General features: G+C 41.3%; 2 protein-coding genes and 1 long non-coding RNA gene across 18 annotated transcripts in view; 1 reads left to right on the top strand and 2 right to left on the bottom strand.

The window, feature by feature from the left end:
- limk1a (LIM domain kinase 1a) overlaps positions 1–11,379 on the bottom strand; it is a 32,827-nt gene extending 21,448 nt beyond the window's left edge. Inside the window, exons 1-2 of one of the 2 annotated variants that reach the window (XM_049725469.2) lie at positions 11,237–11,379; positions 8,882–8,981 (exon numbers count right to left, since the gene is read on the bottom strand). In XM_049725469.2, the coding sequence (XP_049581426.1) occupies positions 8,882–8,981; positions 11,237–11,294 (158 nt within the window). In that variant the 5' untranslated portion in view covers positions 11,295–11,379. Of the gene's footprint in view, positions 1–3,911; positions 4,189–8,881; positions 8,982–11,236 lie in introns of those variants that run through there. The other variant, XM_049725472.1, reaches the window with a different exon arrangement.
- LOC137840484 (uncharacterized) lies at positions 4,362–12,448 on the top strand. The gene is made up of 2 exons (XR_011087162.1): positions 4,362–4,652; positions 11,269–12,448. It is a non-coding gene; the product is annotated as an uncharacterized lncRNA (long non-coding RNA).
- Positions 12,235–27,030, bottom strand: part of elna (elastin a) — a 38,698-nt gene continuing 23,902 nt past the window's right edge. The window contains exons 14-53 of one of the 15 annotated variants that reach the window (XM_049725377.2): positions 26,796–26,828; positions 26,653–26,718; positions 26,347–26,388; positions 26,170–26,256; positions 26,032–26,082; positions 25,831–25,947; positions 25,619–25,654; positions 25,380–25,514; positions 25,099–25,260; positions 24,861–24,986; positions 24,539–24,676; positions 24,263–24,424; positions 24,006–24,122; positions 23,821–23,937; positions 23,275–23,400; positions 22,983–23,141; positions 22,646–22,804; positions 22,328–22,486; positions 21,921–22,220; positions 21,698–21,826; positions 21,472–21,606; positions 21,257–21,394; positions 21,032–21,145; positions 20,827–20,949; positions 20,594–20,716; positions 20,359–20,502; positions 19,806–19,931; positions 19,562–19,636; positions 19,341–19,466; positions 19,212–19,247; positions 18,896–18,946; positions 17,219–17,266; positions 16,863–16,910; positions 16,377–16,445; positions 16,092–16,148; positions 15,337–15,405; positions 14,504–14,557; positions 14,291–14,326; positions 13,860–13,943; positions 12,235–13,544 (exon numbers count right to left, since the gene is read on the bottom strand). In XM_049725377.2, coding sequence (XP_049581334.1) covers positions 13,495–13,544; positions 13,860–13,943; positions 14,291–14,326; positions 14,504–14,557; positions 15,337–15,405; positions 16,092–16,148; positions 16,377–16,445; positions 16,863–16,910; positions 17,219–17,266; positions 18,896–18,946; positions 19,212–19,247; positions 19,341–19,466; positions 19,562–19,636; positions 19,806–19,931; positions 20,359–20,502; positions 20,594–20,716; positions 20,827–20,949; positions 21,032–21,145; positions 21,257–21,394; positions 21,472–21,606; positions 21,698–21,826; positions 21,921–22,220; positions 22,328–22,486; positions 22,646–22,804; positions 22,983–23,141; positions 23,275–23,400; positions 23,821–23,937; positions 24,006–24,122; positions 24,263–24,424; positions 24,539–24,676; positions 24,861–24,986; positions 25,099–25,260; positions 25,380–25,514; positions 25,619–25,654; positions 25,831–25,947; positions 26,032–26,082; positions 26,170–26,256; positions 26,347–26,388; positions 26,653–26,718; positions 26,796–26,828 — 4,127 coding nt within the window. In that variant the 3' untranslated portion in view covers positions 12,235–13,494. Of the gene's footprint in view, positions 13,545–13,859; positions 13,944–14,290; positions 14,327–14,503; positions 14,558–15,336; positions 15,406–16,091; positions 16,149–16,376; positions 16,446–16,862; positions 16,911–17,218; positions 17,267–17,290; positions 17,760–18,895; positions 18,947–19,211; positions 19,248–19,340; positions 19,467–19,561; positions 19,637–19,805; positions 19,932–20,358; positions 20,503–20,593; positions 20,717–20,826; positions 20,950–21,031; positions 21,146–21,256; positions 21,395–21,471; positions 21,607–21,697; positions 21,827–21,920; positions 22,221–22,327; positions 22,487–22,645; positions 22,805–22,982; positions 23,142–23,274; positions 23,401–23,820; positions 23,938–24,005; positions 24,123–24,262; positions 24,425–24,538; positions 24,677–24,860; positions 24,987–25,098; positions 25,261–25,379; positions 25,515–25,618; positions 25,655–25,830; positions 25,948–26,031; positions 26,083–26,169; positions 26,257–26,346; positions 26,389–26,652; positions 26,719–26,795; positions 26,829–27,030 lie in introns of those variants that run through there. The other 14 variants (XM_049725392.2, XM_049725378.2, XM_049725395.2 and 11 more) reach the window with 14 other exon arrangements.

The following is a 27,030-nucleotide window of genomic DNA, read 5'->3' as shown; positions in this document are numbered from 1 at the left end:
CACGCAGTGCTTCGCAGCACATCGACATTGAGCTGCTTCAGTATGCAGCATGTTTGGGTGGGAGGAGACTTGGAAGTGGGTCAAGGCTTTCAGGAGATGTCAGCAGCATCCAGACAGGATCTACTTGGCTGTCCTTGCCCTGCGCCCTTTTATCTCCCCTTGAGACACTTCCCTACACACAACGTGCAACCCTGTACTTAAGACAAATTCACACCTAGAGGGTTGACAGACATGCTTGATTTGGATTTTCCCTGCAAACATATGTAGCTGGGAGTGCCAGAATTATTTATTGCTGAATGCACTAGTGGGAACCAGATTGTGATGCCCTCAAGATAGGAATCTCAAAACAGGATTATGATCAAGCATTTCATTAATAGGGGGGAAAAACGTTTAACATTCAGTCATAATTGCAGTAACTTACTACATGTGTATCCAAAAGCTCACATTTGGGTATTTTTTCCGGTACTGAATTTGCAGTTGCATAGACCATAAGAGGATTATCAGCATGAAATACGCACACTTGATTTTGTGCACGCACGCACGCACGCACGCACGCACGCACGCACGCACGCACACACAGACACAAACACACACCCGTGCAGAATGTCAAAATATCAACCAGAACTTGGGTGATTTACTGAACTCAATGCACTTTGCTCATGAAAGACAAGTATATTCAGAAGATGTAATTTATGACCATGGAAAAGTAAAAAAGATATGAGAACAGATTTGAGACATTCAATTGGAATCCCGCAGGTGCCTGAAAACAGCCAATAACTGAGGGATCTGAGTCTGAAAATCTATAACCTCCTTCCTGTGGAAATCCTCTATGGAATTAACTTGTCTGACAGAGCAATAAATTCCTTTTTCCAAGACAATCTTGGGCAGCTTATTTCCAAAACTCACCTTTTTCTGTCTATATGAGACCACAAAAACAAACTAGTGGCCATCTGCGGTGCACTGGACAACATTGGAGTTTGGTCCTCAGTTAGGGTGCAATTTTGCACATTACAGTAACAATTAAATTTATGAGCGTGTGCCGAAGCAATTAAAATACTTTTTAAATACATAACGACCTCCATATGCTCTATCGGTATATACCTTCATTCACAGTTATTATACCCCCTGAGGTAATGTTATTAGACAGTTTCATGATGTAATATAGTTTGGACCATCTGTGCATCGTATTAATCATGAGGAGTGCCAGACGTGGGTCAAAATTGAATATGATTCATTTGTCCCTGTTCACATGAATGAGTAGACGGTTGGATGAAAAAAAAAAAAACTGCTGAGGACAATCAAAATGTGAATTAATGTTTTATGATTAAACATACCAGTGGGCCATATAGACAAAAATGAAAAAAATACACTATTCACTTAAATATTGTAAATCAATACTCACACAACATTCTTTGCCATTTGACACATGGCACAAGTCATGAGGAAGCTTGCATGTGTATACAGATGTTGCTCTGGGCCATTATATGACGTGCACGTTGACACTGGTGCAGGAAGTGGTGCAACCAAATGGACCTGCTAGATGCGAGCCAAGGATAACCATCAGTTGACAGATGTAAACCTGAAACATTTACGACGACGTACACCCAGGCCCACACGCCTGACTTCACACTCACAAGACCATTGTTACAACATTCCCAGCCATGGTACCAAGAGAGATCATCAGGTATGTAGTGGGACATTGCCCTATTCAATTGGGAAGATTTCTTTTAACAGCAATTAATGTTTTTTTTTTGTTCATTTTCACTAAATAAAACCTAAGATATGATTAGTATGTGTATTCCCTCTGAGAAAATTTAGATTTTTTTTCCTCAACAAAAATATGTGATTTGACTCACAAAAGGTTGGGAAACGCTGCCCCAGCATCATAAAGAAATGCGCACAAACACCACGCACATCGAAATGTAGCTGCTAATGAATTATTAAAGCTACAGCATCTTCTCTAAAGCTCAGAGGGAAATCCATCATCTCTATCTGCAAGCCATGCAAAAATGCTGTTGAAATCTGATCAATATGCCAATTTTGGTCAAGGAGTATAGGGAAAACAAGACAACATAAGAGTACCAAGTCTTTCACAACTTATCTGACTAAAACAAATGTGTCTGCTATGGAGAATGCAGTATTCTGAGACTGTTACAAAGCTGAAATTCTCACTAACAAAAGATGCGCACACACACACACGCACAAACTGCCTGGGGAAGACATCTTTGTTCCCGCCCATAGGATCATGCAAATTGAGGGGATTACGGCATCCGAGCCAAAACGTTCACATTTGCATGAAGGAAAATACCAGCAGGATTCCTTAACATAGACAATAATACTCCCGATGGGACAAATGAATTCAGGTTTTTATGTTGCTCAGCTCTCACAAAACTCTAAGGATCCATCTTAAAAACACTGTGCCCCCTTTTTGAACCCCATCTTTTCTACTCCTCTCTCTCCTAGGCAACCAGCAATGCCACGGCGATGATGTCAGCCCCTCTGTCTGAGAGAAGCACATCATGCTGACCTCCCACCTTCTCTCTATTGGGCAGCATTAAACCAGGAAATCCCTTTAGCCAATGAGGCTAGGATTCCTGTGACCTTGGCAATATCGAGTGAAAATCTGCATTCACAGTTGAATATTTACTCTATTTGTAGAATTCACACCAAGCAGAGGAAAATAAGTGCTGCTTTATTTGTGGGGAACAGACAGATGCTCCGGTGTGACATTGTATTTGTGGCACTATTCAGCTGGTAAATGGGATTCTGGGCAGACTGTAAAGTCTGTGCATGGCAGCAGTTTACTTTGTGAGTGTTAAGCTGCGAGCTCAATGTGGGAACTTCTCACTTGTTTCACTGGCTGGGGAACAATAAAAGAAAACTCTGGAAGCTGACAGTTGTTCAACTGGATTCAGAAGAGTGCCTGCTCGTCAGCATTTTGAGAAGAGTATGAGTCTGACTAAAATTTCAACATGAAGCAGAAGGAAGAATCCTTATAGATTCTTGTTATGCAGTTTTTACAATAAAGACTTAAATACATGACAAAGTTTTAGAAGCATTAAAAAATACATAAACTTAATATCCACCTACACAGGAGGAAGTCAATAACCAAGTTGAAAATTTGCATACAAACAAAAGTTGAAGTATGAACTCTTTACGAGTTGACATGAGCATAAATTTAGGAAATGCACTGCCAGAATGAGTTTCACAGTGACATATTTCTGAAGCGACATCCCTCTGAAAGCAATTCATTTTACACTTTGAAGGATGTACTGCCAAGCCATATCGCTCATAACAATTAAAATGGCTTACATATAAACACAAAGGAAACAACAAAGCCAAATGCATCATCCGACAAATCACTCACTATAAATCAATCTTTAGAAAATGGAAGATTTCCTTAGGTAATTAATGAAAACCATCTAAGTCACTATTAAATATTTTTGTAACTGATTATTCCATCAATTAATCAAATGCAATTTTCCTCGCACTAAAGTGTATTAAAACCAAATTTCCCTATTTACTGTTTATTAACATAATCTTTTTGTTTATTTTGTATAATTTAGTGATCAAAAAACAACTAAACATGTTTGAAAATGTCTTCTTTTGATTAAACGCAAAAGACAAATCAGTCCACTTTCATGAAGGAGTAGGGAAATCTGAGAATTATTACTTTTGAGAGCCTGAAATCAGAAGATTTGGGCACTCTTTAGTTAAAAAAATGTCTCTCGATTATTAAAATCCGAGGAGACTAATTCAAGAATCAATTAGTTGTCGATTAATTGATTAATGTTCCTTGAAGGTTAAGATCAAGTGTCTAAAAGAACATTTATAAACAAAGCTCATCAGAAGTTACCGCTTCCGAAAGTGTTAAAAAAAAAAAGTCAATCCAGAATATCACTTCAACTTACTTGGTGTGGTGAAGCTGTCTCTTGCTGAGCTGACTCTTTGCTGACATTTCCCCAGCAGGACTGAAAGTGTCGTTTTGGCACTTAAAAGCCACACTCATGTTCTCTGCACTGATGTTGCACTTGCGAAGCGCGACAAGACTCACAGCCCGGCACTCACTGTCATCATTGACACCCTCTATTTGGCTTCTCCCTTTCTTTGTTTCCTCCCACAGTGCAGCTGCCTTTTCGGCCTCAACGACTTCCTGTTGTTGGTCGGTCCTCTGGGAACACACTTGACTCTATGACATCACGGGCACAACCACCAAAACATACATTTTTGGCCCTTTCTATTAACCCTTTGATTTCCTACAAAACATAAATGAAATTAAATGGGCATCAATTATTCACTGATTTGCGTGGACAGGCCCAATCTCTTGCAGGGGTTCTCTGTATACAAAGAAAAGAGGAAATGGGAAATGGTGTTGAAAATGGATGGATGGTGCAGTCGAACTGATGGAGGTGTTTTTCATATTAGCCTCATATTCATATTTAACATAGTCAAGTGGGTCAGGGTCTCACCAATGACCAAAGAATTTGAATACAGTAGTTTTTTTTTGTGTGAAAGTTTTTATCTCGTGTTTAAACTTGTAACAGAGAAGCATTTCCCAGGTGAAATAATCAGGGTTGCACGAGGCACACGATTCAATTACAAAAGTGGCAGCCCAGGGTCAGGGTTTGAAAAAAGCGCTTTGAGGTCTTTGGGTAAGTGCATTGAATACATTTAAAAGCACTATATGTACAAACAAGTGTATTGTATCATTATAAAAGCAAACACCCATGAGGACAACAAAAGCTTATTTTGCTTGTTCAAGTTATCATGGCATTACCAAGCTACTAAATTACACCTGTCATTTAGTTTGTGGATATGTGAATTTTGCACTAAGCGTTAACCGAACACTCACACATTTACCGAAATAGGCAGCTTTCTAATGATTTACTTACCGTATTTGCCGGTGTACAGGTCGACTCGGTGTATAAGTCGACCCCCTAAAATTCGACGGAAATTTACGATTTTATGATATATCCTTTGTATAAGTCGAGCTCAATTGTTGCATTATATTAAACTTCAAAATTCAATATGCGAAATTTATTGACGAAATGTGTTCAAATTCCGGGAGGCCGTGCGCATGCGGCTGTTTATAAGCACCGCGGAGGAGATCGTGGCCGGCGAGCTCGCGCACGCCGCCCGGCACCAACGGGAGGCCGGAAATAGCTCCAAGCCGAGCGGATCGGCACTTTATAAGCACCGCGGAGGAGATCGCGGCCGGCGAGCTCGCGCACGCCGCCCGGCACCAACGGGAGGTCGGAAATAGCTCCAAGCCGAGCGGATCGGCACTTTATAAGCACCGCGGAGGAGATCGCGGCCGGCGAGCTCGCGCACGCCGCCCGGCACCAACGGGATGTCGGAAATAGCTCCAAGCCGAGCGGATCGACACTTTATAAGCACCGCGCAGGAGATCGCGGCCGGCGAGCTCGCGCACGCCGCCCGGCACCAACGGGAGGTCGGAAATAGCTCCAAGCCGAGCGGATCGGCACTTTATAAGCACCGCGCAGGAGATCGCGGCCGGCGAGCTCGCGCACGCCGCCCGGCACCAACGGGAGGTCGGAAATAGCTCCAAGCCGAGCGGATCGGCACTTTATAAGCACCGCGCAGGAGATCGCGGCCGGCGAGCTCGCGCACGCCGCCCGGCACCAACGGGAGGTCGGAAATAGCTCCAAGCCGAGCGGATCGGCACTTTATAAGCACCGCGCAGGAGATCGCGGCCGGCGAGCTCGCGCACGCCGCCCGGCACCAACGGGAGGTCGGAAATAGCTCCAAGCCGAGCGGATGGGCACTTTATAAGCACCGCGCAGGAGATCGCGGCGCCTCATTGGACTTCCAGCGGGCCGCGCACTCGCGCACGCCGCACGGTTCAAATTTTCTAAGTGCAACGCACAATGAGATGCATGAGAAACGGCCTTGGTTACCATCACATTTGAAGCGATGAATACGAAGTTAAATTTTATGACTCGGTGTATAAGTCGAGGTCGATTTTTTTCGGTCGATTTTGGATCGAAAAAGGTCGACCAATACACCGGCAAATACGGTATTTTATATTCATCCATCCATTTTCCCAACTGCTTGTTCAAGCAATTATAATGTAAAATGTTGTGCTTTTACAAAAAAAAAAAAAAAAAAAAGAGCCTCACATGTCTTCAATGTTTCACTGAAATCAATGACTTGTGTTGCACATGTTTCTAAAGTTGTAAACGGCATTTTTCCTACATATGGTTGCCAATTTAATAAATATATACATAGTATATGGATGAATATCATATTGCATGCAAATGTGTGGAGGAAAAAGATAGCAAATGGTTGAGGAAGAAAGGCGTCACTATAGCGACGTTATAGAGTCACTGTATCTAGATCTCTCCAGTTCGAACTAGGGTGGCACAGTCAGCTGAGCAAGAAAACCAAAAGTTGTACAACAAAATCAACAACGACAACAAAACCTAGAAACCAATATCATAGTTAAATTACATGTTTTTCCACAGCCTATAGCGGCGGAATTCCAGCGTTCATTGAAAAAAGAGCTTATAGTGCACTAGCCACTTATCGGCTTCATCTGCAGATTTTTGTTCACTCGCTTGGTTTTTGTGTCCTGCAGCTTGCGTTGCCAGGCAGAGTTGGTCTGCAAGTACAAGCAGCTGAGTCACTGCAGCTTTTTGTGCTGCTGAGGCGATCCTCACTGTTACCACAGCAACATCATTTTCACATTCATTCTCTGATGCAGTCAGAAATGTGCCAGTCACAAAGCAGGACCAAACATTTTTATGTTGTAAGTTGCTTTGATGATCAGAACACACTTTTTCCACCACCACCCTCGCCTTGCACTCTCCGAAGCGATGCAGTGAGGAGAAAAGTGCAAAGCACAGGATTTTGCAGTCCTTTGGGATGACTGTCAAAAGAGCCGTGTCAAGCTGAGTTAGTTGTACTGCTGCTGTATGCTGATGCACTTGAATGCAGTATCACAGCAACATGGAGCTCATGCTCTCAGCAAATGAATAAGAAGCATTTTAAAAACAGCTCTCAGGATGATGCATTAAAGCACTGCACCACAACAAACGAGTGTTCTACATATCATTTTCAAAACACATACTGGAACAGTATATTTTCTAGTCCTCACAGACAAACATATATAATGTATAAAGATGTCAGTTCATTTGATATTTCCCATTTGATTTATGTCTCAGAAATTAGGCACAATATTTATAGAAACACAAGCACATCGCCATTATGAAATACCCCCAAAATCTAGCAGTTTGTTGGAATCAAAGATGTAGATACATTATTTTTCACAAGTGACGTTTGTCAGACTGACCACTTGCCTGGTATGATCCAAATGGGGAGTCGCAGTGCGACCTCTGTTGGGCAAACTATGCATCGACAGCACTGAAATCTATCCAGTTGCACTCCTATGTTAATGTTGATATTTTATAAGCCTAACAACACTGTCGAGTAAGGCAAATAAAACAAATCAATGCACTAATATTAATTATTAATATCATCCAGCTGCAAAATTGATTTCCAAGTAAAAAAAATATTTTGAGAGCCTTCTAACAATGTCCATACTCCACCCAAACAAAATATAGAGCATCTGGAATTTATGCTTCTGTCCAGCTGATATTACAATGAGATTTTCCATGTCGGTCTTACTCCCAAGCCAATGCTTCTGTTTCCATGGAAATCCTTGATGACTTGGATGTCGGTCAGTCATTCGGGGTGGGGGTTGCTTCAGTTAAACAAACTCATGTAAAGTTAAGTTTGCCTACACTAATCATAGGCAAAAATGTCACATTAACTTGGTGATTTTAACAAATTATTTTACTGTTTTCCATGTCACCCTTCTGCAACACATGATTTAAATAATTAGGACTGTTTCTCAATTCTACCAAGTTTGCTGATGAGCTTTGGAATGTAATAAAATGTGAGGTTAACTTTACTCAATACATGTATTTCATAGCTTTTGAGTTTAAATCATTTTGATCCCAAATAGAATATGATTTAAGTCTACTATAAAAAGAAAGTGGCTGAAAATTGTTACCCCGCATTTATCGGGTTTCTAGAAGTTCCACCATAGAGTCAAATCTGTACATCATTTTTCAAAACTTTGTAGAGTCATTTCACCAGGGAAAAAATATGATAAATCCTTACAAATGAACATTCCAAATAAATAACATTCTTGCCCATGGTGTGCAAAACTCCAGTTTTCTCCTAATTAATTCATTCCATTTGTTGATATTTATTAGAGCAGAGTGGACAGACGCTCATGGCTGATACCTGACGCCGCAAATGAGTGTAAAGCATCTGACAACACTCAGGGCTGAATAGTGGACACCAGCCTGCTTTAAAGAGACACAAAGCAGTGCAGAGGGCCATTAATAACCATCGATTGTGAAGCCACACACACACAATGGCAAACACTAGCGAGGCCTACACACTCGCACAAAAGCTTTGCTGCCACGTGTCCAAATATCCTCCTCATGTTACCTATTCAGAAGACCACCACAGCGATGGAAATCACTAGTGACGCACTGAGTGCTGAGTATTCCACAAAGCGAGAGTCAATTTAATGCCGAGCGTCTCAGATGAACTAAATGTGAAAGGAGAAAGGAAAGTAGTGTGGGAGGCCGTATCTGAACACAAGATGGGAAAGCAATATCAACTAATGGATACCTGGACTTACGAGCACCAACATATTATTACGAAGAAAACTTTCAGGTTGACTTTCACTTTAAATAAAACTGAACCCTATTCGGGTCGTGATTTTTTTGGGTACCACTAGAGAGTCCACGAGTGGGCCTTATAATATCAATATTTACCACACGCCATACACTCAATGGAGCTTCATGAATGGACTTCACATCTTAATGCAGTACATGCACCGTACCTGAAGCAGATGGTATGCCATTCAGCATTGAGTGCCTGAAGATACCGTTCATCGTAGATTCTTTGTTTGCACCCGGCACACACGGGCAAACTTCCTCCAGCTGCAACGAGAGTGACAAGGGGAGTGACTAAGTAGGATGTTGTGCAATTTGACACTAGTGCAAACAACAACCCCAAAAATAAACATAGTTCAAATTCATATCTTTCTGAAATAATGTCAATCAACTCAGAGCATTATCATCCTGTCATTCAAAAAGCAGTTAACTAGTGTCTCAAAAGCACCATTTGATATGTTAGAATAGCCTATTCAGGCTTGCATTAAAGAAATCCTGAATAAACCTTGAGTGGAAAGGTGGATGAGGCCAAAGTAGGAGCAACGGCCATCAAGGCATAACGGTTCACTTAAGCACATTTTAAAGTTAATCCATCTAAAAGCACATCGCACGCCCATCTTCATCCGATGCCATGAAGACATAAATGCATTGAGAGGCTGAGTAAAAGATGTTAGTGTACTCTAATCATTATCGGTCAATACGTTGCTTTGTTACGGATGGCACCATCATAGTCTCAAGCTTCATATGACATACAAAATAGTTAAATTGAATTGAAACAGGAGCACGCAGTCATTACACAACGTTGTAATGACTATAAAAGCAAATATTAAAAAATAGTAATTAGTTTTACTGAGCGCACATTATTACTGCTAAGACGTGATGACAGAGCAATTACAGACACTCGTGTAACAACACAGTAAAGTCAAGTGTAAATAACAGTCATCATGACTACTCAGAACAAATTTAACATCATAAGGGGAACTTAGCAATCATGTAACAGTGTTGTATCATTATATCATTGAGTTGCTACCTCTTAAAATGACCTGTTTAATCCAATTTTGTAATGGCTTGCTGGAGGTCTGTTTTATTGATCTCTTTGATGAGGAGGGCAATGTCGATGATGGCCACTAATGTCTCTGCACTCTCCTTCCACCTCAGCTCTTCATTCATTCATATTTATCCCCTTGTCTCTTTATTATGAAGCACTTCACTTGCTCATTATTGCAGACTCTGGTGTCTGGAACGGCCACTAAAAGACTCTAATGGCTCAGATAAAAGGCAAACCAACACACAACACGCAAGTGAGCATTTTTCTCTGACTCATCACGCAAACACACAGTAGTCCACTGCAACATTACCTGAGTCATCATGCCCAATTTGTGTTGCAAGTACTTCTGGACAATTACTCATCATCTATTTTACTCATTTTTTTTTTTTATATATATATAATTTTTAACAAACAATGTGCACCTGAATAGGGAAACAGACGTTTGCGTTTAAATATTTGGATCAGGAGCTGTGATTAAGATAGACGATTGTCTAGCTATGTTAGTAGATAGGCGGGTGGGCCGCTACACAGTTTGACAGAGAAGATGATAGGTTGCATGCACAAATGCCATTGTGGCAAGTTGCCAGATAACTTTTCAGCTATTGGTTCTCACAAGCAAGATTGCTAAAACGCATATTGGAGTGGATTAGACAAACAAAAATGCATTGTGTCCTGCAGTCAAACGAGGTGGTGGCCGTGGGATACTCTGGGGTTGCTTTGTTACTTCAGAACCTGGTCGACCTGCAGTGATTAATGAATTTTGCTATCCACCAGAAAATCCTGCAAGTGTCAGGCCATTTAGTCTCAAGTTGTCTTGCAGCAGAACAACATACTGAAACATCCCAACAAATCCAAATTGGAGTGGCTAAGTTACAGCTCTAAATGAAATCGAATTGAGATGCTATGGTAGGTTGGGCAGATGCATTAAAAGCCTCTCATATAAATTAGTTCAAAGAATACAGTATTGCGAAGAAGCATGGAACAAAATTCCTCTACAAAACTCGATTTCGTTACTGCTGCCAAAGATGCACCGCCATAGCTTCAGGGGCTTTAATAGTCATCATTTAGAAAATGCTTTTTTTTTTTTTTTAAGCTTTTGTTGTATTTCTGAGGTATTGACATATGTGTCATCTAAAACATTTAAGTGTGATAAACATGTTTAAAAAAATACACACCTAATTCGTCACGGGTACAAGAAGAATAAATCTACATTAGAATGAGCAATGTGCATGACCTGGAGGTAACACTTGCACGCCAGCATTGCGAAGGCAACATGGCCTCATATAAACAACTATTTGGACGTGCAGCCTTGTACTCTTTGTAAATACAGCACAAATTGCAACAAATGCTAACTCCAATCGAAAGACAATTCACTAGACTTGCTTTGCCCACCAGCATCTCAAGGCAAGAGCAAGTCCCGTCCGGCCGGTGTACTCGGGTGACTATTCCAAACATCCCTTCATATTTTCTTTACCTTCCTCCTCTCCCATACGTTCGTTCTTCCAGGTGCAGCAGAGAAGCATCAACCGCATTCACGCCCCGACAGAGAGCCAAGAGACTGGTCGATGGATAACCGGTGCCACACCACCTCGGGCTGGCGGTGTCCCAGCAGCGGTTGGCTCGAGTTTACCTTCCTGCTGCCCGCTTCAGGTCTGCGCCTCTGCAAAGCTTCATTCAAGAGGGGAGCAGACCAATGAAACTGCTCGGCCAGCTACTGGACGACGCTGATTGGTTAACACGGTTCCTTGGACAAGGGGGCACAGCACAAGTGGGCGACAAATAAATAATGCCTGCAAGGAACATACTGTGTGGGTTTAATACTGTATTTAAACTTTCTGCCAACTGATCAATAGACACATGAATTCCTACAATTTTATGAAGCTTTAAAAAAAATCTTGACTGTATAATAATGGTGGGTGGGTCTCTGCAGTACCCATCAAGTGTGCAAATATGCAACCATGTAAATCTTGTGCCAGCTGCTTATTATTGTTTTAATGTGTCGAGTTAGGTGCTCTTAATTTTACAAATCAGATCAATCTCATAATGACTGCAGTCACTCTGAGTTTCAACACCCATGACCATATCAGGTAGGCTGGGTGAAGATCCACCACTTTCAAGCCAGAACCAGACCAGAATGCAGTCTGAAATACTATCATGCCAAAGTTTAGCCTCTGCATTGAGTTTTGTTGCATCCACAAATTAGCACTAGCGAACAGTTTTGATGATGTTTAATAATGCAATAGAAGGGGAAGATAGATAGCTAGGAATGTAGTCTGTGACCCAGGTTTGATTCCTGTAGTGAGCTGTCCTCATCTTATATAACATCTGCATTATGGCTCAGTGTTTTATTGTTTCCAGATGGCCCCAAAAGTACTAGTTACCCAGCTGAGGCAAAGCGGCATCATCTTGTTTAACTTGACAATTATTGACTCATGTACCTTATGTTACATCATTCATCGAAACAAAACAACATTTTTTTTCAAACACATTTTATTTATTTGATGATGCAAATACATTGGCTGATTATATTAAGTCGTGTGTGCATGTGTGCGTGGATTTTTTTTTTTTTAAAAGTGCAAAACCACAATTTTCCTCCTTGTAGAAATAAATTTAAATAAAGATGAAGTGTATCCCATGGCACATCTGACCCAATGAGGCTCAAAGTGCTCAGAGCGGATGAACAAATGCCAACAACTTTCATATTAGTACAAAATACAGTACATAATTACAGAAAGAACAAAGGGGTCACTAGGCAACAGCACCCATGAACCTTTGGTCAGCTAAGCGTTTTCCTCTTTTTTTCCCTCTAAAGCAGCTCAAGTAAATGAACAATGGGACTTGGATAAACCCATTAAACAGATGTGTTATTTTGTACTACAATTTTTGAATAAATGCAAAGGCTAGGTTTTACTGCATGTTCACACAATTACAATAACAATAAGATATGTGTTAAAAGCTTGAATTAACCTTATTACATAAATGTAAATAACTCCTGAAATGACACTTGAGGAAAAAGCGTCACAAAGCAAATGCGCAAAAATGCAAACTTACAGAAATACACTGGAAGAATAAAAGACAACACTGCTTTAGACAGTGATCTCAGTAAAGCATTTGTTGAAATTGGAAATGATGGGGAAAAACAATCAGCAAAAAAAAATCTAATAAGAACAGATGGGCTGGCTGGAGTCCTATTTCCCACTACTTTATACCCAATGGAGCTAAAAATAGCAGCAAGAAGGCGGGCCCAAGACACTGTTGCGATTTGGCCACAAAAAGCAGCCTTCTCACGGATTTGAGAGGTCCTGTGCTGCAACATTTCATCTTGCCTTGTTTTAAGATTAAAAATGGTGCACTGCAGCATCCTACATAGGTCACATTGGCAGACAACCTTTTCAAGCAGTCTTTTGCTTTGTCACCATATGTTCACTTGAACACTCAGTTAACAAGTATCCAAAGAAATGGTCACGGGCTGACAAACATTACAATATTTGAAGTACATTGGTGCATACGAAGGAGGACTAAAAGCAAACTGACATTCACACGTTTATGGTTAAAGACACTGTCATCACGAGAGAAGAAAAAAAAAAGTACAAAACTCTTGGTCGGTGGGTTTGCATAAGAGCAGATGTTGAAGTCAAGTAAGTAAAAACGTTTGTGTTCTAAAATGTACATTCTAGTTCATGCAGTAGCACCATGATTTTCTTCAGGCCACGTCGCACTTCAGGAGTACATCTACTTCCTCCTGCCACAGTATTTACCCTGGCATGCTGCTACTGCTCCACCTGTAGGAAACAATCAGCATGCACAGAGCGACATATTAGCATTGACAACCTTTTACAAAAGAACAACATTTTTCTTGCGGCTTAATGAAAGCTTGGCCGCATGACACTGACTCCCAGGGTTAACCGTGTTTATGTTTGTCATTTCGCAAATGAATTGTGAGAGGGATGGCTGCGCTGCTGTGGGAGTGGTCACAGCCAACTTCAATCATGGCCAATCACAGTGGCTCCTTTCATTGGCATGTGCTAATCAGTTGGCCACTGTGCCACACGCATTTTTTAATTTCATGTCGTTTTTATGAAATGCGGGTCTGTTACCTCTGTAGGCTCCTCCTCCTCCTCCTCCTCCTGCACCACCCAGAAAGCCTTGCAATGGATTCCCAATGTACTTAGCTGCTTTAGCTGCACAAAGAAACACAAAGAAATAGGAACAATAAAGCTTGATTGTATGATTGATTTTACAGCGTAAATAGGTTGGTTAAGAGCTTGTGAGCAATTTGGATATTGATACTTTGTAATTTAACTTGAAAACCTCAATTGCGCACACAATGAAAGCAGATGTGGCCTCCTTGAAATAATCCCACCATCAATAATCTCCAATGCTCAGGAAAATGTGGATTATCATACATTAGACAGTGTGTATTTCATCCAGATAATTTGATATTATTCACAAATTAAATTTGAAAAATAATCTGAGGTGTTGAATATTTAGTCATTTTATAGTTATCATCATATTGGTTGTCAAATACCTTGTTGAGGAGTCAGTGGGGCTGGGACGTATCCACCTGTGTACGGGCGGGAGGGGGATAGATGAATTAATTTAATGTTAAAGATTAGGATTTCATTTCTTCTTGTTAGGTAGTAAGAAGGATTAAACAAATACCCATTCCTTTTTAAATTAAGGAGGAACGAAGGGGACAGACACAGTGGAAAAACATTCCACAAATTGAGGTTGTCCTCACCTTGTTGAGGCTGATATCCACCACCACCACCACCACCTCCGAGATTTCCATAGCCTGTTCATATAACAAAAGTGAACAAGCCATTGTGAAGAGAGCATTGTCGTACATAAATAAGTTAAAATAACATTTTATGAATCCTCTATCATCTTGTTATCTTCACTGCACTCAATACTCCAGTTTGTCCTGGTCTAGTGTTGCTAAATTACGTCAGGAGTCTCTGGGGCTTGGTGCTATCTTCAAAGAGTCACACTTTGATGCTGTGCAGTGCAACAGTAATCAGAGACCAATGGTGAAATTATGCCACACTCTTTGTCCAAACTATAAACCACTGCAATGTGAGCACATTTCAGTAAGCAGCAAAGGGTTAACCTTTAGTGTTTGGCATTTTTCTGAAATGTTCTTTGTATTGTTTGTATCATGACATTCAAAGAGAAGTAGCAAATCCAGTAATGGGCTATTGAGAAGGGAATAATAACTATGAGGCCAGTTATGAGAAGAGAAGTAATTCAAAGAGAGAAAACCCACGCATGCTTGGAAGGACATCAAACTGAACACAGTGATGCCAGAGCGATTGAAACCCTGAACCTCAGCATTGTGAGGCAAATATGAAATACACTTGTCCAATGCCATTTAAAACAGAATTAAAAAGTTTACATAATAGTATTAAACGTAAACTTTTCCTATGCCATAAACACCTGCGTCTCTGAGTCAAAAATACAGCCCCAATCAGTAGTTCATGTTTCAATGATTATACCAACAATTATAACTGTATTCCATTATCAGCAGCACATGCGGCTCATATTTTAAGCATATGTTTGAGGTACAAAAGCTACCTGGTTTGGGGGCTTTAGCTCCTCCCCCAGCACCACCCAGGCCACCTGCAGAGGGATATGGCAAACCACCTGTGTAAAAAGAGACTTGCCTCAGATATGAAAGTGTGTAAAATGTCTGTGGCGCCAATGACTCTTCTCATCTTAGTGGCTTTACAACCATATCAGTTCCCTGCACAGGAAATGCCAAAGTGATGGCTTCTTCCGGATCAACTGTCACTTCAGTCACTGGGCGGAACATTGTTTGTTTTCTGTTTGTCAAATATGTCCAGACATTGATATTGTTGTCTGTGGTTCACTAAATTGTGATGACATGCAAAAAAAAATGGCATTATTGTACTTATTGTTCACATACCTCCCAGAGTAAGTATTTTTGCTGTTTGTGACTAAATGAAGGCAGTTTTTCCTGTTGAAATCTTTTTATAATTTTATGTTGAGGAATTCTGCAAATTATTTTAAGTTTTGCTCTTGTAAAAAGTGGCTTTTCCGCATTTCACCACAAATAAATAAGAATTAACAGAACTAACTGTCCCTTGTCTTGTACCCAAACTTAAAGATATACTCTAAGGTTTAAAAAAAAAAAAAAAAAAAAAAAAAAAAAAAGCTCAACAAATTGTTTTGGAGAAAACTGGTTGTTTTGGTGTGCTGACTGACATTGTTGCAACAAATGTCACTAATTAATATGATTAAAGGTGTTCCAACATAAATCAATATTTTAGCTCACAAAAAAGACAACCTGTGGATATGTTATGTCTAACCTTGGTATCCTCCTGCTGCCAGAGGGATTCCTGCACCACCTCCTGCTCCCCCCACAACTATGAGAGAAAAAAGGAGACAAACAAGCATTAAATACACACACACACACACGCGCACGCGCGCGCGCACACACACACACACACACACACACACACACACACACACACACACACACACACACACACACACACACACACACACACACACACACACTATTCTATACTGTCGCTGAAATACTAAATAACACATGGATTTCCAGAGCTTTTATCGCATGTATGTTTACACACCGGGAGGTTTCAAGGGCTTTGCACCAGGCAACACTGCAGCCCCTGTTCCAGTTCCAACTCCATAAGGAACTATACAATAGAAAAATATAGAAACACGTATATGATTCGCTAAGTCACACCAGTTTGTACACTGTACATTAGAACTACAGCAGCAAAACAATATAGTTACATGCAATCTGTCATTTATGATGGGAAAGACCTGCTCTGAATATGATTACAAATGAATAGTAAACATGAAGAGAAGGCAATGAAGTGTTATGGACATACAATAGGCAATGCATGGAAATATCACACCATTATGACATTAATAATACCTATGACTATGTGCCTAGTCATTTAAAACTTTCTAGAATTGATTCAGAGTAAATGAGTAAATAAGAAAACCTAATTTTACCAAATTACTGCATATAGACTGACTTGCACAGGAATGGCGACAAATAATATATTTTTATGTATTTTAAGTAAAATACAAAATGGGTAACTTGCCTCCATAAGGGTAACCTACTCCACCTGGACCAACACCTGTTCCAGTGCCTGTGGAGCAAAAGACGAATAAGAAGTGTACAAGTCTATTTAATCTGAATATGTTTAATAGTTAGCATTTTATGTGTATGATGTACTGAATTATTACATTCATTGCTGATTTGAACAAAATGCAGAAATAACTAACAATTTCCAAATATGCACATCTTGTTTATGGACCAAACAATTTTGATTTCAGAATTTTTTTGTTCTTTGACTGTCACGGGTCAAACAAAGTTATGAATGATAAAATAAATGTTATAAATGTGTAATTTATTCATGGCCGTTATGTAAAAATGCATGGGCGGATCTATTTTTACCTTGTGGAATGGGTTTCGGTGCCTTGCTTCCTGTGCCGACACCAACATCTGCAAACATTCAAGAGCAGATCATCTAAGACGCACTGACAGTAGGCAGACACATTTTCTTTGACTATGTCTCCACTGTGTGGACATAAGCAAGAATTGCCTCTTAAACATCCGCCAACAGGACAACCTGCACCTCACAAATGCTCTGGCTAGAAATAAGACAAATTGTTACTAGAATTAGGTTGTGTTGTGCTGTAATTTTTTGTTACACTCACAACACAATATTATAGGCTCTATTCAGTTTGAAGAATCTAGCTCAGTATGATGTCTTCAAAGTAATGACTTTTGAGGACTCTTGTAAATGCTTTCTGATTGTTGCTTTAACGTGCTAGATGCTACAATGTACTACACTCAATGTAGAGACTTTATTTCTTGTTTTTTATTTATTTATTTATTTATTTTTTTACTTTAAGGCCGTGTTCTGGGGAAAAAGATTCTAATATTTAAAAAGATGGTTCACACTTGCCAGTTGGACTTTGACCTTTTGTACCAGCTAAAACAGACAGACAGACAGACAGAGAGACAGACAGACAGACAGACAGACAGACAGACAGACATCAATAACTCAAGCACTCAATTTACAGAAAGAAAAAAAAGAAAAGCATACAGTATGTATGCAGTATATATACAAGATCAGTGAAATTTTCAAAAACACCTTTCAAATTTAAATGGGTCAGGTAAAAAAAAAAAAAAAAAAAATCATCACCCTATTAACTCGTGATAATGCACAGCTGTAAATCGAAAGTCATTCCAGGTCATTTGGCTGACTGAGAATACCAAGATGTGCAAAGCTGTTATCTGAGCAAACGTTACCTACTGGTGCTTTTGAGAATGTAAATTATAAAAAATCCTGTTTAGATCAGCATTTTTTTTTTCACCAAATAATTCCATCAATATGTTAAAACAATACCGTATATGGCTAAAGAAGAGAATGTAATTTAAAACAATGTTAAGCTAACATTGCAGGATTCTACAGGAGGGGCATCACAACTTCTGTCTGAAACAGTGAATTGAGTAATGTTCAGCATACTAGTGTCACAGAAGCATGTAAAACTCCTGTTGTAGAATTTCAAAGGTAGCATAGCCTGCCTCAGGAAAATCTGTTCAGCGCAAGTGCAAGCATCGTTTTTGTTAAACTTAACCTCAAACTAACACAAACAAGAAACAAATGACATTAACTTTAGTCAATTTGTATTGGGGGAGATAGAGCAGTTTCCAACCAAACAGGCTGCAGAAATAACAAGAACTATTAAAAAACTATCTTTTGGACTAAAATGGATCCTCAAAAAACAACAACAAACTCAAAATAACTTGCTCTTATTCAAAAATAATGTAAAGACTATAAAAAAAAAAAACTGCCCCAAAGCAGATTTACTATAAATACTGGAAAATTGTTTTAGGCAATATATGAGTATTGTTAATAGCTTTTTAGAAAAAAAAAATAGATATTTTTTAATCATATGCTTGAGTGTGTATCAGTTCTTATTGAGCCCATTGAACTTTGCCTGTCCACCTACAACGCTGCAGGAAAGCCATCTTTCTAGCCCTCCCCATTGCAACTCACCCAAGCAAAATGCAGACAATGAATGGATGAATACAGAAAGATTGCAAGCAAATGGTTGGTCTTACTGGGCTGTGGGAGCTCTGTGGCCTTCCCATTTGAGGCACTAGGGGTGGGGCCTGCCAAAAGAAAGGGCGCACAGGTGGTTTGACCAGAAAAGTTAGTTAATGCTGCCGCAGCGGGGAGGATGGAAACTAAAAGTGGTAAATAGAAGAAGTACAAGGTAGCTATGTTTTGCATGTGTGAAGATCAGCACATGCTGGTGAGTACGAGATGGCCTATGCTGTTTTTTTGCAGGTCTATTTTAAAAACTTGTAAGGTGGGACACTTGTAAATCAAGGTCAAGCTACATGTCTACCAAAAGGAAATTGAATTTATGAGTACCTGGAAAAGGAGATCCAGAAGGGCCTATATTCTTTGCTGTAAAAACAAGAAGACCAGTGAAAACATCTACAAAGAAGCTCATGTGGTTAAAAAAAAAAAAAACGTGACCATTGTCTGTGCCTTCCTTACGTGGCTTTCCAGCAACGGTAGCACCGGTGCCACTCGGCACAGCAACGGCAGAACCATCAGGGAGGCCGCTAACTGCAGTGTGTGGGGTCGCTCCTGGCAAGGCAAGACCCGCTCCAGGAACAGCCCCTAAAATAGGTGACCAAAAAAAAAAAAAGAGAAATTTTCCCTTGCATTAAATGTAGCATATTTTGCAGCCATTGAAGCATTAGAGTACTGATCACCTCCAACTGTTCCTGCTCCAACTCCTGCTCCTGCTAATCCTGCGCCAACCCCTGCTCCACCTCCTGTTGAGATTCCTGATGCAAATAATCAAGACCTTATTGTAAGAAAATCATTCTATTAGGATTCAAAAAATAAGACACCTGTTAAATAAAATAAGTTAAAATGAAGCTGTGTATTATGTTATAATAATACATCTGGGGGAATAATGTGTCTGGAATAAAATTGGTGTTTCATTTCCTGTACCATATTTAGCAGCTTTTGCAGCAGCACCAGAATATTGTCCACTTTCAGCTCCTCCGGGTAATAAACCAGGCACTCCTACTCCCGTCCCTCCCAGTCCTCCTGTTCCTAATCCGGCCCCTGCTCCTCCTATAAAGCAGAATTAAGATAATGAAATACTACATTGAAACATTTTCAAACAACTATCAACACAATCATGAACAATAAAATACAGTAAATGTGAAAATGACAATAAAATAACCTGTGCTATTCACAGATGACATTACATTACAGGTTGTTTGATTTAAATGAAATGCAGATGTAAATTGTGCTAACTACCCAGTTATCTTATGGTCACTTGCTCCCTGCCATACAAAGATCTAAAACAGTTGAAATGTATGGCTTCAACATGCAGTACTTGCACAATAACAATTACTACTTGTGGCCTCTTAGGAAATTACAGAAAGAGCACCCAAAGTCTATGTACCAGAATACAAAATAAAAGTGTGAATAGTGAAGAACAAATATGTGGTGGGTCATTGTATGTCAACGTATTACAAGTATTTCCCCTTCAGACCATATTTGGCAGCTTTTGCAGCACCAGCAGCGGCGGGGTATTGTCCTCCTCCTGGTACCAAACCAGGCCCTCCTCCTACTCCTGTTCCTCCCAGTCCTCCTGATCCCCCCAGGCCTCCTGTTCCTAACCCAGCTCCTGCTCCCCCTGTAAACCAAAGTAAAGATGAATATACATACATGTTAGTTAAAATAGAAAAAATCCAAATACACGATGATCTTAGTTTTATTCACTGTACCGTATTTAGCAGCTTTTGCAGCAGCAGAGTATTGGCCACCTCCAAATCCTCCGGGAAGAAAACCAGGTACTTGCCCACCTCTACGTTCCAGTCCACCAGTTCCTAAGTGAGCGCCTGCTCCTCCTGCAAAGCACAACATTTAAAATTCATCAAATATATCATTTCAACTTAAAACTAGACTAACATTTCCACATACATTTGATGATTTGCATTGTGTTTTTTATCGACTTTACCATATTTGGCAGCTTTTGCAGCAGCAGAGTATGGTCCACCCCCAACTCCTCCTGGAACAAAACCAGGTACTTGCCCACCTGCACCACCCGGTCCCCCGGTTCCTAACCCTGCTCCTGCTCCACCTGCAAACAAAACAGTTAAGATATATTCACCTCTAAGGAGATCTGAAGGGACAGTATGTATGTTGCATCTTTTATTGACTACCATATTTGGCAGCTTTTGCAGCAGGAGAGTACTGTCCACCTCCAGGAACAAAACCAGGTAATTGTCCACCTGTTCCTCCGAGGCCTCCTGCTCCCAACCCTGCTCCTGCTCCTCCTAAGCAAGAGAAACAAAGCATGTTGATGACTAAAATGGGAATAATGGCTACAGTACATTTATAAACGGGATTTGAATTATGTATTAGAAATTTGCAAGTGTTCATTTTACCATATTTGGCAGCCTTTGCAGCAGCAGCGGCAGCAGCATTGTATTGTCCATTTCCAACTCCTCCTGGTACCAGACCGGGCACTCCTCCTATTCCCGTTCCTACGACTCCGGCTGTTCCTAACCCTGCTCCTGCTCCACCTGAATTTCATAATCATGTGAAATGAAACAAGTCAAACAGACATTCTTCTGAATGTACAATGTTTTATTTACTGTACCGTATTTGGCAGCCTTTGCCGCAGCAGCAGCGTATTGTCCACCTGTTCCTCCTCCTGGAACTAAACCAGGTACTCCGCCTATCCCTGTTCCTGTTCCTCCCAGTCCTCCAGTTCCTATCCCTGCCCCCAGTCCTCCTGTAACCCAGGTTTCAGATGAATTAGGCATGCTTGTTAACTGGAATATCGGTTGTACACACAGATGTATTATTTGCTTCATTTCCTGTACCATATTTAGCAGCTTTTGCAGCAGCAGAGTATGGTCCACCCCCTACTCCTGGGACTAAACCTGGTACTCCCCCTATTCCTCCATGTGGTCCTCCCAATCCTGTACCTCCTAACCCTGCTGCAGCTCCTCCTGTAAATGAAAATTAATGGAGAGATTTGAAAAACTGTGAATGGAAAGAATATCGAAATATGCATTATCGAATTTACTGCACGTATTTCCTTACCATATTTGGCAGCTTTTGAAGCAGGAGAGTACTGTCCAACTCCTCCTGGTACCAAACTAGGTCTTCCCCCTACTCCTGCTCCTCCCAGTCCTCCTGTTCCAAACCCTGCTCCTGCTCCTCCCAGTCCTCCTGTTCCAAACCCTGCTCCTGCTCCTCCCCGTCCTCCTGTTCCAAACCCTGCTCCTGCTCCTCCCAGTCCTCCTGTTCCAAATCCTGCTCCTGCTCCTCCCAGTCCTCCTGTTCCAAATCCTGCTCCTGCTCCTCCCAGTCCTCCTGTTCCAAATCCTGCTCCTGCTCCTCCTGTAAATTCCAATTTAAAAAAAAAAACAGGAGTAGTATTTACACTTTGAACATTTGCCTTCAGGAACGTTGACAGTATATTGCAACTGCTGAACAACCGGCCTTACCATATTTTGCTGCTTTGGCTGCTGGTGAGTATGGACCAGAGCCTGGATATCTCTGACCTCCTCCTGGTACTGCAAATGGTGCCCAACCTGGCACAGCACCTGGCACACCACCTGGCACACCACCTGGCACTCCTCCTGGTACACCTCCTGGTACACCACCTGGTACGCATTTATACATGATTTCATATTGATTTCAATGACTGTTTTGAAAATATTTGAATTTATGTAATTATATATCATGGTATTTGCTCTGGATATTGTCTACCACAACCATCAACAACACAACTAACAATTTGTGACAGTAGAGCACACCCATACCATATTTTGCTGCTTTGGCTGATGGTGAATATCCACCCCCTGGTACACCACCTGGAACACCACCAGGTACGCCACCAGGTACACCACCAGGTACACCACCAGGTACACCGCCAGGTACACCGCCAGGTACACCACCAGGTACACCGCCAGGTACACCCCCTGTTAAGGAGACCCAAGTAAAGTATTTTGGATTGTATGCAAGCTGAAATGATTTTATACATGAAACGCGGATACAACTGTAACTAAATTTACAATTGGGGTACTAATAAAGAAACCTTCAACCTTGAACAACTACCCTCGATACAGTAAATCTGTGCAAGAACAACAGTCCCCATACCATATTTAGCTGCTTTGGCTGATGGTGAATATCCACCTCCTGGAACACCACCAGGTACACCACCAGGTATGCCTCCAGGGATGCCACCAGGTAGACCACCAGGGATGCCTCCAGGTATGCCACCAGGGATACCACCAGGTACTCCACCAGGGACGCCACCTGAAAAGGACACCAAAGAAATTTAGTGTTAATTTTGTAAATACTGTAATAATTTCACATCTGCCTTGGATACAATTGCCAAAACCCCCAGCAACGAGACTCAAAACTGTGACCATTACAGCATTGTCCATACCATATTTAGCTGCTTTGGCTCCTGGCTGATATCCGCCAAATCCTGGTACACCACCGGGCACACTGCCTGGTACGCCACCGGGTACACCACCAGGAACACCACTTGGTACTCCACCTGCTACACCTCCTGTCAAGAAGATCCAGATTAAAATGGCTACATCATGGTGTGTACCCTGGCCACATTCCACCTGCGTCACAAAAACAACAATCATGACACTGCCACCAACATTGAGAATTATGACTAGCAAAGTGGTGTTATACCATATTTACTAGCAGCTTTGACAGTAAGGGAAATAATGATTAACTGTATGAATGCATTGCATGTTCTGCACATAGTTCACCTATACCACCTGAACATACCAGGAATAACAATTAAATGCAACTGTGATGAACAGAGATGTATCCATACCATAAGAAACTGTAACAATGTGCACAACATAGCCAACATAGCTTCTTTGATGAGATAATATTGTATCTTATTTGTGCCATCTGACCGCCAGCAATGCCAGGGTAGACCAAATTGTTACAAACAGATGGATGGCCATACCATAATTATTTGCTTTGGCTGCTGGTTGATATCCACCAAATCCTGGTACATTAGCAGGTACACCGAATGGTACCCCACCTGACAAACGCCCTGCTCCACCACCTGGAACACCACCTGCTAAGGAGAACATATAATGTGTATGCCACCAATTTTCAGAATTGTCAGCAGCAGAGCAGTGTTCATACCGTATTTAGCTGCTTTGGCTCCTGGTACATATCCGCCACCTCCAGGTAAGCCACCTGGAACGCCACCCGGTACACCACCAGGAACACCACCACCAGGTACACCGCCTGGTACACCACCTGTCAAAGAAACTCAGGTGAGATGTTTTTGGCTTCAAAACTGTAGAATTATAATCACTGTTATCTGCCTTGGATATCGTCCACCTGTGAAACAAACTTTATTATTATTGATGTTGCGGCCATCAGATTGGTGCCAATACCATATTTAGCTGCTTTTGCTGATGGGAGATATCTACTACCCCCTGGTACACCCCATGGTACACCCCATGGTATGCCCCCTGGTACGCCACCTGGTACACCACCTGGTACACCACCTGGTACGCCACCTGGTAAACCCCCTGGCACACCTCCTGGGACACCACCTATTCAAAAGGATTAAGACAGATGTTGTTATTTCAATGAAGTCATACTACATCATAGTGTCCGCGGATAACGGCTGCCTCTAGCGCTACCAAAACTACGAGCTTTATGCCTACCATATTTAGCTGCTTTGGCTGACGGGAGATATCCACCACCTCCAGGTACACCCCCTGGTACACCCCCTGGTACGCCACCTGGTACGCCCCCTGGTACGCCCCCTGGTACGCCCCCTGGTACACCCCCTGGTACGCCCCCTGTTAAGTAGACCAAGATTTTGACTGCATATGCACTACTTGCACAATACTAATACTAGTACCAATACTAATAATAATAACATCCATCCATTTACCGCTTATTCTCACTACAATAATCTGAACACTAGCAGTAATGCCAACTATAAAAAGTTGTTAAAAGCAGAATAATTCCTATCAGTTATACCATATTTAGCTGCTTTGGCTCCTGGCTGATATCCACCATATCCTGGTACACCACCGGGCACTCCACCGGGCACACCACCTGGCACACCCCCTGGTAGACCACCTGGTAGACCTCCTGGGACACCACCTATTAAAGAGGATCAGGACATATGTTTTTATTCCAATGAAGTCATGTTACATTAGTGTCCGCGGATAGCGGCTGCTTCTAGCACTACCAAAATTACCAGCTTTGTGCCTACCGTATTTAGCTGCTTTTGCTGACGGAAGATATCCACCACCTCCTGGTACACCTCCTGGTACGCCCCCTGGTACACCTCCGGGGACACCTCCTGGTACACCTCCTGGTACACCCCCTGGTACACCACCTGGTAAACCACCTGGTACACCCCCTGGTACACCACCTGTCAAGGAGAATCAGGACAATTGTCGTTAATGACAGAAAGTCATGATGCATCATAGTGTCCGTGGATTGAGGTCACTATTGCCAGCTGCACAGCATTATTGCCAGTTTTGCACTTACCATATTTCGCTGCTTTGGCTGATGGTAAATATCCACCACCTGGAACACCACCAGGAACACCACCTGGAACGCCACCAGGAACACCACCCGCAACACCACCTGGAAGGCCACCAGGAACACCACCTGGCACACCACCTGTAAATATGAATATAAGGTTATAAAAGATAGAAACTGAGTTGCACTCTGTTGTTCAATTACAACATACTGTAACAATAAATGTTGGACAAATTTTTAGTTACCATATTTAGCAGCTTTGGACCCAGGTCCATAGCCTGCTGTGAAATAGGGACAAATTCAATGTACTGTATGTATTTATGTTCTGAATTTTTTTGTGTAAAAGAAAAACTTGGTTGGTTTAATTATTCTTTTATTATTTGACATACTGTATACAGCTGACGCGACCAATATCATTTGAAAAATATTGTTGCAATTTCACTTAAAGATACGCTACCTCCTGGAATCTGCCCTGGATATCGTCCACCTGTGCCACCACCCAAACCACCTGCACCAGGACCAAATCCACCAGCACCACCAGCAACAGCACCAAAACCACCAGCACCACCCAAACCTACAGAAACGTAATGACAAATATACTACAATAAATCATACAAGTGACTCAACAATTTTTGGAGTATTAATATTTAAACTGTACCATATTTGGCAGATTTGGCCTGTGCAGCTGAGATGCCACCAGTGCCAACTCCTGTTAAAAAGGAAAAAAAAGTTAATTATGCAATATGATTTTAGCTTTTGTGCTCCCTGTTAGCAAATAAGAGCTTAGAATACCAACCAGTCCCAATAGGAAATCCAGGCTTTGAGCCGGGGCCACTTTTACCTCCCGGAAGTCCAGCTCCTTGATTACCAAAACCGCCGTAACCTGAATCATTGCAACATGACATATCATCAACAACTGCTTGATGTTGTGATTACGGCAAATCTTTTGACAATGAAACATGAGCCTTTGTACCAAAGGGAAGTTTTCCGCCTCCAGGTTTTGCTCCCTGGCCACCTGAGGGCAAATAAACAATGCTTGATGAGAAATACGGGATACACTGGAACATTTGGTAGGAAAACAAGTGTACAACAAATCATCTCATTCCCATTAGTGGCTGCAATAGTATGCCTCAAGAATCAACTGAGACAAGAATATTATGGCGCAATGCCAAGGCATAACAATTAAACAAGCACTAAACTAAATAGTTTTCATCTATCAAGAGCAAGGCAAAACTTTACTGTATAAATGGATGAATTGAATCCACCACTCCATTCACACCTTGAGTTTTGGGTGATTTCAGAGGGTATCCATGGAACACTCCGGGCTGCATTTGCCCACCATAGCCTGAAAAGAGAATACATTTAAACATGTTGGAAAGACAGACACAATTTATATGAATCTGAAATGCACAAATAACCAACCTGCTCCTGCTCCACCCTGTCCCCCTGCTCCAACTGTAGAAGAAACATCAAATCATCCAGTCAGATACATGGTTGCTGAAAATAATTTTGATATTCTAAATTTGCCAAGAAGCCCCAAAGGCCACATTAATGCAAGACAAGACCAGAAAGAAGACTTTATGTAAGTTTGTTAATGTGCAAATCATAAAAATGTATGATAGTCATTTAAGAAGTACATTAGTGCTGTTGGGTAGAC

The sequence above is a fragment of the Syngnathus scovelli genome, chromosome 7 (genome assembly GCF_024217435.2).
Source record: "Syngnathus scovelli strain Florida chromosome 7, RoL_Ssco_1.2, whole genome shotgun sequence".
NCBI classification, from domain to species: domain Eukaryota; kingdom Metazoa; phylum Chordata; class Actinopteri; order Syngnathiformes; family Syngnathidae; genus Syngnathus; species Syngnathus scovelli.
The sequence above is the reverse complement of the archived record's forward strand: the minus strand, read 5'-3'. Positions and strand labels throughout refer to the sequence as shown.